Source organism: Monodelphis domestica, chromosome 1 (genome assembly GCF_027887165.1).
Source record: "Monodelphis domestica isolate mMonDom1 chromosome 1, mMonDom1.pri, whole genome shotgun sequence".
Lineage (NCBI taxonomy): Eukaryota > Metazoa > Chordata > Mammalia > Didelphimorphia > Didelphidae > Monodelphis > Monodelphis domestica.
Genome location: NC_077227.1, coordinates 476,677,074 through 476,687,226, shown reverse-complemented (window position 1 = coordinate 476,687,226; position 10,153 = coordinate 476,677,074). Strand labels below are relative to the sequence as shown.

Below are 10,153 nucleotides of genomic sequence, written 5' to 3'. Positions count from 1 at the left end.
CTGAGACCTGACTTTGGGCAAATAGCATCCTCTACCTAGACCTTATTTTCCCCATATATGAAACGGAACTTGGACTAGGTCAGGTGTCCTAGTAACCATTTTTAAAAAAACGTATCATAGGCTCTCCTCAGAATGTTTTTAAATGCATAAAACATAGGATTACAAAAGAAACCTAAAGTTGGTGAAAATAAAATGATTCCCTGTCCTCTCCTCCAATCAAGTTCATGGATCCCTTGAAATCTGTCCAAACCCTGCAGGTTTTAACTTAAAAAAAATCATCTGGAATAGATGATCCTAAAGTCCCTTCTAATATTAACATTCTGGATTCTGTGATTTAATATGAATTAGGTCACTTCTTTCTCCCTAACCATAATGTGCCTCAGGATCTCTGCTGGAGTTGCACTAACTTTTATAAATCTAGCGTTAGAAGGGACCTAGAGGCCATCTAATTCAACCACTTCATTTTACAGATAAGGGAAGTGGACCAAGATCATCTAGGAATGGAATGGGATTTGAATCCAGGTCCTTGGGCCCCAGGGAGAGTGCAAGCTTTTTTTTTTACACAAAGAAATGAATACCTTCTCTTCAAGAAAGAAAAATCCACAGTAAATGTGTATGGTGTATTTTCTTGGAGAGGGGCTGAAAGGAAGGCTTGGAACTAGGAGTGGACAAAATATGCAGTCCTAGTTGTTTTTCTGGCAAAGAGGAGGTTACAGGGCTGTAATTTGGGGATCCCAAGGTAGGAGCGTAAGATGGGATATGGTTTATGGGGAAAGCAGTTCAGCAGGATCTCCTTATATTTTGTTCCTCCCTTTCCAGATTAGTGAAGGCATAGAACTGCTTGGCATTGGCCTTGACCCTTTGCCTTATTCTCTTCCTCCTAAATTCCTCTACCCTGTTTCCTGCCCAATTCCTTAATTCTCTGCCTGTCAGCTCTCCCCATGATCCGATCTGATCCAGGCTAGATGTTTACAATTCACCTATAAATATCAGAGCAGATGGAGCTATACTTCAGGAAGTGGCACTAGGGGCTGGGACCAGAGCCATGGCCTGCAGTCTCTTCTTACCCCTCCACTATAAGCCCAACTCACGGTTCTATTTGCTTTTCTTCCTCAGAGAAGGAAGAAAACTTCAAATTTGCAAACCACCTGGATTAATCACATTATACAAAATTACAAGAAGCCTCTACCCAAGCACCAGAAGTGAAGAAAGTGAAAGGGGCCTTGGTCTCTTTGTCTTGTCCACTCTCTCACCCTCAGTTGCCTGTGCAGGGGACATTTCTAAAAAGGACAGGGAAGGAGGCTCTAATATTCTCTACTCAGCCCTGGATGCAGGGGAAGATGGCAAACCAGGATAGGACACTTCAGGTAGCATTAAAAAAATCCCCATCCTTGATAAAAGTTGAGGGGGAAACCACTTAATCTTTTCTTGTGCCCATTGAGAATCTATGGTAGCTCTTCAGAGGGGTAGATAGACCCTCATTATAGTGACAAGTGCCCAAAATAGATAAGGGGAAAAGAAAACATGTTGCTTAGCAACTAGAAGTCTAAAGAGGGTCCAGTAGTTTTCTGTTCTCTACTCAGGCCCACCCTTTTCAGCTCCCAGAGTTCTTTTAGAAGTGTGTGTATAAGATTAGATTCTGAGAAACACGGGCAGATCCCCCTCCCTCACTTCCATGGAGGAGGTGGGATTATGGCTCCTCCGTGGGTGACTGTTCCCATGGTAACATTACGGGGGTGGAGGAGGATGCCAGAGAACCATCAAGTTTTTTGGAAGATGGTTTAGGGGGAAGAAGGTAGAGGGGTGAACAGGGCTGGGCATTTCCTGCCTCTATCAGTTAGGAAAAAGGCCACCTGGGGAAGGGTGATCAAGGTACAGAAAATGATGGGCACATATAGTATCTAAGATATGGCAGTGGATATCTGCTCCCATCTTCCATCCAAAACCTATTGTGAGCCTGGGGAGGGAAAATGTGTGTGTGTGGGGAGGTGGATAGGGCCAAGCCTTGAAGCTCAGCTCAGTCCTTGAAGTGATTGGTTGTGAAAGAGAAAACTAAGGCTTACCCTGTGGGAAAATTGAAATATTGGGGAGAATGGGAGGCAAATCAAGATTTTAGAATGGATCTTAGGGATTATTCCAAGGTGACCCTGGACCAAATTAGAACTTCTCTAAGTTGGATTAGATGGCCTTTGGAGACCCAGGCTCTGAAATCTATGATCCCTCTAGTTTAGGCCAACTCTCAAGTATACCATGTTGGGAATGGTTGGTACATTGGTGGGTACCAAGGGTTGGAGAAAGAGAGCCTTGCAACTCCCTTATTCAGTGAATCGTTTTCAGTTGGATACCATAGAACAAGTTAGCACCTCTATACATTTCTCATTCTGCTTGAGTTGTGCCCTGCCCCTAATTTTGAGGGTGTGTGTCTATGTTTCTTAGTGCCTAGCAGAATGCTTAACAAATCATTAATATGCAATAAATACATTAAAGACTAGAGGAACAATCAGAACACCTGAGTTTAAGAATGAGAGTAGTTATTTCCTGAAACACCAGAGCTTCCAGGATTGAGCCCAAGATCACCTATATCCATGCTAATCAAGATCATTTCCATAAAGGGATATCTAGATGGAGTCCTTTTGCTCTTCTCATTTCCAAGTCTGGGACTTGGCTACTGCTTGTGTCATTCACCCTGATTTTAGTTTTCTAGATTCGGGGACTACTATTGCTGTCATGCTCCTTTTGGGGTTTAGGGAGAGAAAGATGCTTTATTTCAGAGGCTTTCTGCCTTGGTCTAAATGCACAGTTCTTGAGATGTAGTGTTTTTGAGGCTTGAACATTCCCTTGCTTCTGTCTAGTTTTCCCAGGGCTACCTTTAGTCTTAGTTTAACTCGATATTTACCTCAAGTGGTAATGCAGAAGGAAAACACAGACAGCAGTAAAAGAGAGCTTTATGGTCAGAGTGGAGCATCCAATAGAACATGATGGGAACAAACCTTTAAAAAAACACAAGTATTTAAAACCCCTGTTTCCCTGTGGTATTTCCTCTCAGCCCAAATGTGGCTAAGTTCTCTCTTTCAGGCCATGGTTTAAGCTGGGAATGACCAGGTTTAGAAAAAGAAACTGCCTTCCAAGAAGTATTACCATCCAAGACCCCATTTCCCTGTCTACAACATACAGACCAGCCACTTTGAAAATAATGGAGCCTGGAAGAAAATGGACAGGGCTGGAGAGGAGCAGCTGTGATTCCTTATAATTTCCTCTGGTCAAGCAGAAGAGATCCTGGTCTTTAGAAGAGGAAACCATAAATTTCTTTTGCAAGTTTTTTGAGAATGGGGCATTGGAAGAAACATTGAACCTTGGACTGGGGTACTAGAGCACAGTGAAAGGGTGGGGAACCCCTTACGCTTTTATTATAGATACTTTGGACATGGTATTTAGGGATAGAATGGTGAAGGAATACAAAGCACTAAGAGGAAACCACATTATAGGGAGAGTCAGGGACCTGAAGTATGTGAAAACATAGCAACAACCAGGAGACAAGAACTAGATCTGGAATGCTTCTGGAAGCCTGAGAAACTAAAGCCGTTTTCCTCCTTCCTATACAGCTCCTCCGTTCTGAACCCCCCCCCCCCCATCCCCCTCCTATATAAACAGGATGGGATTCCTGCAAGTGCCTCAAAAGGCTTTTGTCATGTCCCTGAGAAGTACTATTAGGGTTACTAGGGCAAAGGAGTCTGCGCCATGAACCTGGCCAAGGTGGACGAATGATTCATTAATAGAAAAGACACTTGTATTCCACCACCATTCACCTTCCCCCACCTGAATCCATATCTCTTCTGTGCCCTTGTTTCAAATTGTAGAGCAGACTGTAGCATCAGCTCCTAAACACCATGGATTTCTGGAGCTAAGGGGAGGAGGATGAGGATAGGTATGGCTGGTACACTTGGTAAACTTGTGCTGGGCCTCTTCTGTCCCAGAATGGCAGACAGCTTAACAAAATTTCCCTTACCAATCTTAGTCTTAGCTTTTTTCATCCTGACTACTATGGGGCAAAGGCCAAGCTATCTTTCATTAAGGAAAAAAAAGTTATGAAAAATAGAGCTGAAATCTCTTGATTCCTCCCAAGGTTAAGAGAACAATTAGTTAGGCTGACACTGCTATTTCTTCAGCAGTTAAAATGGGAGTGTCCTGTAAATAGCAATGAATAGGAGGGGTGGGCAGGGATGATGGGGAGCTGTGTACCTCTCCCTTGCATTAGACTTACTGGAAAGGATTGGGTCAGAACTAGACTTTGTTCTCCCAGTCCCTTGCTCATGCCTCACACCTGACCTTTCCCCACCTCAATGGGTACTGGTCCTTTCACATTGGAATGTCTTTACCAGGACAAACACTGAGCTCCCCATTCCCCCACCTTCATGGCCTGTGAGGGGCATTGGGCAGCCCCAGCCCAGGTCCCACCTGGCAGCCCCCATCCTGCCAAGGCTCAGAAGCAGAGATGAATGATAGGTCTGTGGGTTTCCATGCACCCCAGGCCTAGAGCTCCTCATAGTCTCCGCCTCCATGCTGTTTGGGGGCTATGGCCCCACCCCCAAGGAAGGCTTCTAGTTCATCAATCTCCTCAGTCTTCTCTTTACTCCTTTTCTTCTTCTTCTTCTTCTCATCCTTTCCTTCTTCCTTGTCCTTGGCTTTTTTGTGCTTGCTTTTCTTTTTGGCAGCCTTCTCCTCCTCCTGGAAGGCAAGACAGATGATATTTTGAGAACTCTGATAGTAAGCTGACCCAGGGCTGGGGTGGGGAAGCCATCTGGCAGCCTTCCTGGAAGCCCAGAGAAAAATCAAAGTGGGTCGATTCTTCTAGAAAGACCAATAAAAGTACTAAATCTATCCTTCCCTTTCCATGTAACCGAACTGCATATCTGCCACAAAAGACAAACAATTAATTTGGTGATGCACAAGCCAATCCACAAGCATGTGAAAAAAGGGCATGATTTGCCAGGCACTGAGCTATGCACTAGGGATGCAAAGAAAGATGAAAATATGGTCCTTGCCTTTAAGTGGCTTGTGTTCTAATGGAGACACAAACAACTATGTACATGAAACACATACAATATAAATGGAAGACAGAATGCTCCTTGCTCCCCTTTGCTACTTCTGTTCTTCTATCACTATAGATTTGTAACCATTCAAATTCTTGTAGCCATTATCTATCAGCAGTTGAAACATTCTCCTTCCTCAAGGAATTAGGAATTCATTGGCTTCATAGACTTTATCCACATCCCTAACTCCTGCCCTCATAAGATCAGGGCACTTGCATATAGTACTCTGAGAGGCCCTCAAAGACTCTAACATCTCAGTTCTCTGCACTAAATTCCCATGACATCCTTTATTCCACCTTGGCTGTATATAGTTATATTCTTTTTCATCTTGCCATCACCTGTAAGTGTTCAATTTTTATGTCTGTGAACTCCAAAATTCCTTTACATAATCATAATCTTTTATTATTCCATCTTTCCCTTGGTCTTAAATACCCTAACCCTGTTCTTCCTTCACACTATGAACCCCAAATCTTCACCCTCTAAGTTCTTTCCCAGACCATGACACTGCACTGGGTGTTCTCTTTTCCCTTCCCCATTTTGACTCTTTAGTGAATAGGTTCCAACTCTGTACTATCATCTTCACTCAAGTAGTCCCTTGCCCACTCTTCCTTTCATTGATTATGTCTTGCCAAATTCCAACTTCAGATTATTCACCTTTGCTCTGACACATATGCTACTAGTCTGGAGATGAAGAAAATTATGAAACCATATAGATGGAGTCCACTATTTACTCTTCCACTTGCTACATTGATTATTCCAAACCTTTCTGTCCCTCCTCAAGCCTTCTAGAGCATCTTCTTTTCACAATTCTTTCAGCTAAGAATCTTTTCTCATAACGCTCTGCAAAACTTGAGGCCATTTGCCAAGAGCTGCCTTTTCTTTCTTCCTCATTCAGATGTCTTCTTTCCTTCCATAGAATTATGAACCCTTTGCAATCGCTCAAATGACAGTTCTCTCCATAGTCATCAATAGCAAGCTGATCTCTCAAATGCCAAATCTAATTGCCTTTTCTCAATCTTCATCCTTTTTGCTTTCTTCTTTTTCTGCACCTTTGACCTCTGCCGATTTTTCTGGTTAGGGTTTTGTGACACTGTTCTCTCTTGGTTCTCTTTCTGCACCTCTCATTCAATTTCTTAATTACACCCACAAATAACCAGTGTTCCCCAAGATTCTGGCCTGGACTTAGTAGATGGGGCGTAGAGTATAAGAAAAAAGGAAGTCATAATTATATGAAGTGAGTACAGTATAAAAAGACTGGAAAATCTTGAAGGAGACATGGTGTGAAGGGTTTTCCATGCTAAATAGAGGATTTCTTAGATAAGATCTTTGATGTGATAGGGAGCCAGTAAGTATCCAGTAAGATGTGTAACATGGTCAGAGCTGGGTTTTAGGAAAAATAGTTATTTAGTTTTGCAGTAGAGGATGGGTGAAAGTATAGAGAACTTCGAGGTAGGGAGATCAATGAGAAGGTTACTGAAAGAATTCAAGTATGATGATGGAAACCTGTTACAGATTGGCTGTGAGAGACTAGAGATGAGAAATGTTGTAAGGTGAATAGGATAAGACTTAGCCAGAGACTGAATACATGGGGAGTTTCAGGAGCAGAGGATCAAAGCTGTTTTACTTCTGAACTTTTCTGCAATTCTGAGAAAGACATGAAAAGACTTTAGAGATCCAGTTCTTTCTTGGGGAGGGGGCAAAAAGGGAAGCACCAAATAGGGCACTTTTCTGGCATGAGCCAGGGCATTCTGTGGAAGGAGGTGCTTATCCAAGATTAGCTTAATTTGGCTCTTCCCACAGAAGGGTACCATCATTTTGAAGTCAACTTTAGAAAACGCAAAGCTGGGTCTTGTTGGAAATCTGTAAGTTTGGAAGAGCAAGATCTTTGTCCTTTGACTTGTCCTTTTCAGATACTACCCTTCCTCTCATATCAGGACAAGAATAGAAACAAGACAACATGCTTGGTTTCAAGCTGACTGGAGACCCTATTTCTTGAGAGCCCAAAAGGACTGAGCATATACATCTCTCCAATTCCAGTTACTGGAATAGTTTTCTCCCTTCAACCCCAACTAGTCCACAACAGTGAATACCTCTTTGCTTTTCTTCTTCTTCTTTTTCTTCTCTTTAGAGGAGAATTTGCTTTCCTTGTCTACAAGAAAAATAGGAAATGTTAGTCATGCTACCCTAGCTAGAATTTTTACTACTAGGGAAGGTTGCAACCTGTGTTAGGCAGATTACATCTTGGCCTAACATTGGTCCTGGGGCTGAGAGCCACTTTTAGGAAGTATTTGCCAGATTATTAGCTCTGGAGATACAAAGGGAGAGAAGGTTTTAAGTTTCTCAGTGATATTTAATATACTTTCAAGTGAGTGGTAAGGGGCAAGGCAACTGGAGTTAAATGATCTCTAAGATAGGAAGTATATGAGTTCAAATTTGAACCCATATCTTCTCAACTACTGGTTTGGCTCTCGATCCATTGAACCACCTAGCTGCCTTGACATTCTGTGATTCTAAGATATCCCAGAGGTATCTATTGCAAGGAAATCTAGGAAAGATCATTAGGCTGCCTAGAAATACTGTTAAGATCTTCCATAAGGTCTACATTTTGTCCTAGAGCAGTGATGACAAACCTTGTGAGTGGCCTACCTTACCCCAGACAGGGGAGAGAGGAGGTACTCCCATTAGGCTGCTGGGCAGAGGGGTGAGTCAAGTGAGAAATGTTCTCAGGCATGGTGGAGAGGGGGAGGGGAGCAGCCCCCTCTGTTACCTTCTGGCACAATTGCTATAGGTTTGCTAACATGGTCCTAGAGCTTCAACTCTGGGTTAGTCAAAATCCTTTATGAAGTACCTGTATCTGGAGAGCTGGATTAAACTGAAGATGGTGACCATAAAAGAGTAGACATGATCTTTGTTTTGGAAAAATATGTAACTGAGTTAAGTTCAGTTCAGTTCAGTATACATCTCCAAGTCATGTTCACATCTCTGCCTCCTTGCTGTTCTGTTGCATTTTTAAAAGGCCTACTTTATCCTTTAGGGAACAGCTTAGGACCATTACCTTCCAAAAAGTGTTTTCTTATTCTTTCTGCTTCTAGTGATCTATCAACTCTCAAACACAGTTTACATTGCCTGAGATATCAGCACTTCACTTATGAATGCTGCATTCATCTGGCTATAGCTAGTTCCTCCCTCTTCTTGGTAATCTACAGTTATTGTTGCTCAAGTCTCTACTCCCGTTATAGAGACAGGGAAATCAATGCTTTCATATCATACAAGAGAAGAAAGTGTGGGGAGGGGAGTAAAGATAGTCAGCTCATTATATAGCTAAAATATTAACTACAATTCAGTTACATTTGGGTTAAATAGCTTTCTGTAGATTGGCTAAGAAACCTAATCATCTTTTACAAATATTCTATGGAATAATCCAGACTTTTAAATAATTCATTTAATGCTTTCGTCACAAAATTCTAAGTTAGAAAGCCCTAATCCTGTGTTGGTGAATCTATGTCACTCGTGCCAGAGCATACCAGAGAGGACTGCTCCCTTCCCCATCTCCACACATCCCTGAGGATATTTCTCCCATCATCTGCCCCTCGGCTCAGCAGCCCAATGGCAGCACTTCCTCCCTCCCCTGTCTGGGGTAAGGTGGGAGACTCACATGCAGTGTGAGGGTTGCAGTTTGTGTACTTGGTCTCTAAAAGGTTTGCCATCACTGACCAAAACTTATTCAATCATTATTTTATAGTATTTTCTGTTAAGTTTCCAAATGTCTTATTTTCCCAAGCAGTATGGTACAGCAGAAAGAATGCTGGACATCTAAATTCTAGTTCTGCCAGTTACTAGCTGTGGGACCCTGTCCCCACTCATTTCACCCCTCTGAGCCAGTTTCTTCATCTGTAAAATGAAGGCATTGGAACAGATGACCTCCAAGGCCCTTTTTCCAGATCTAAATCTGGGCTCCAATGATTTTCAAGGGTAGGAACTATTGAGATGGTCTCCTCCTTATCTATTTGCAGAAGGATACGCAAATAATAAAACTTTGTTGGTTTGCTTATTTTCAGTATCTCGTCCCATAATGCCTTACTTCACAGGGAAAATCTGTGGCAAGAAAAGAATCAGTAACTCCATCCAGGTCCATCAGCAAGTGAGCCTTGGTGCCCAAGGTCTGTCTCTAGCCAGCTTGGCATTTCTGTGCTGAATATGAAGCCAAAGGATGATATGAAAGACCCAAGAGTGATGAAGAATGTCTAACGGAGAAGGAAATTCCAACTGATGCCAACAGCAATCTTTATTGTACTCTCACTGAATTTTTGACGAGTGGCTGGTTGTTTCTGTAAAAGCAGATGCTGAATCTATAATAGCCAGTTTTGATGTAGTGTACTGACTCAGATGCTTTAAAAAAAAAACCCAACATAGTAATATAGATGGCTTAATAAAGGATAAATGATTTGCAGCCAATTAGTAAACACTCTACCACACTTAAGGCTGAATAAAAACCCAATAAAATGACTTTTAGATACCTGAAGCTTTTGTTAGTTTTGAAATATTAAAAAAAAAAAACCCAAACAAACAAATCCTGTGCACCTTCCACCCCCCTTCCCCCCACCACACACACTAGCCTAGGATGACTTGAATAGTCAACTGCACTGGACTGTCAGGCCCAATGTTTCTTGTATAAGTTGGAATGTCTATGTTTCCTTTGTAAAAGCAGCAATGTGGGGATTGGTGGCTAAACCCTAAATGACAGAAATAAGACAAACCAGGAAGAATTTCCAGTGTTGTTAGTTAGATGGACAATTAGAAAGTTGGCCTTCAAAATCAAGCTGCTAGAGACATTCTTGTCACCATATGGAATTAAACACCTTTATGTTATGGGGACCATGCTCTCAGACTGGCTGCTAGGAAGAAACAAAGAGTGTTTCTACAAACGCTGTAGGTACAGGTCCTGCAGAAAGTTATATCTCTTAGACGCTTCACTTTTCTCTTTTCTTATTCTCATCTCCCCACTCCTTCCAGAAGGAACCTGTAATACTGAGTAACACATAATAAAACCTCCCATTGCCTAT

At 42.2% G+C, this 10,153-nt stretch overlaps 1 protein-coding gene across 4 annotated transcripts in view; it reads right to left on the bottom strand.

Moving 5' to 3' along the window:
* Positions 1-2,929: 2,929 nt before the first annotated feature.
* Positions 2,930-10,153, bottom strand: part of RABL6 (RAB, member RAS oncogene family like 6) — a 78,980-nt gene continuing 71,756 nt past the window's right edge. For all 4 annotated transcript variants that reach the window (XM_001366495.5, XM_007475373.3, XM_016423832.2 and 1 more), the window contains 2 exons: positions 7,181-7,239; positions 2,930-4,725 (listed from right to left, as the gene is read on the bottom strand). In XM_001366495.5, the coding sequence (XP_001366532.2) occupies positions 4,531-4,725; positions 7,181-7,239 (254 nt within the window). In that variant the 3' untranslated portion in view covers positions 2,930-4,530. The remainder of the gene's footprint in view (positions 4,726-7,180; positions 7,240-10,153) is intronic.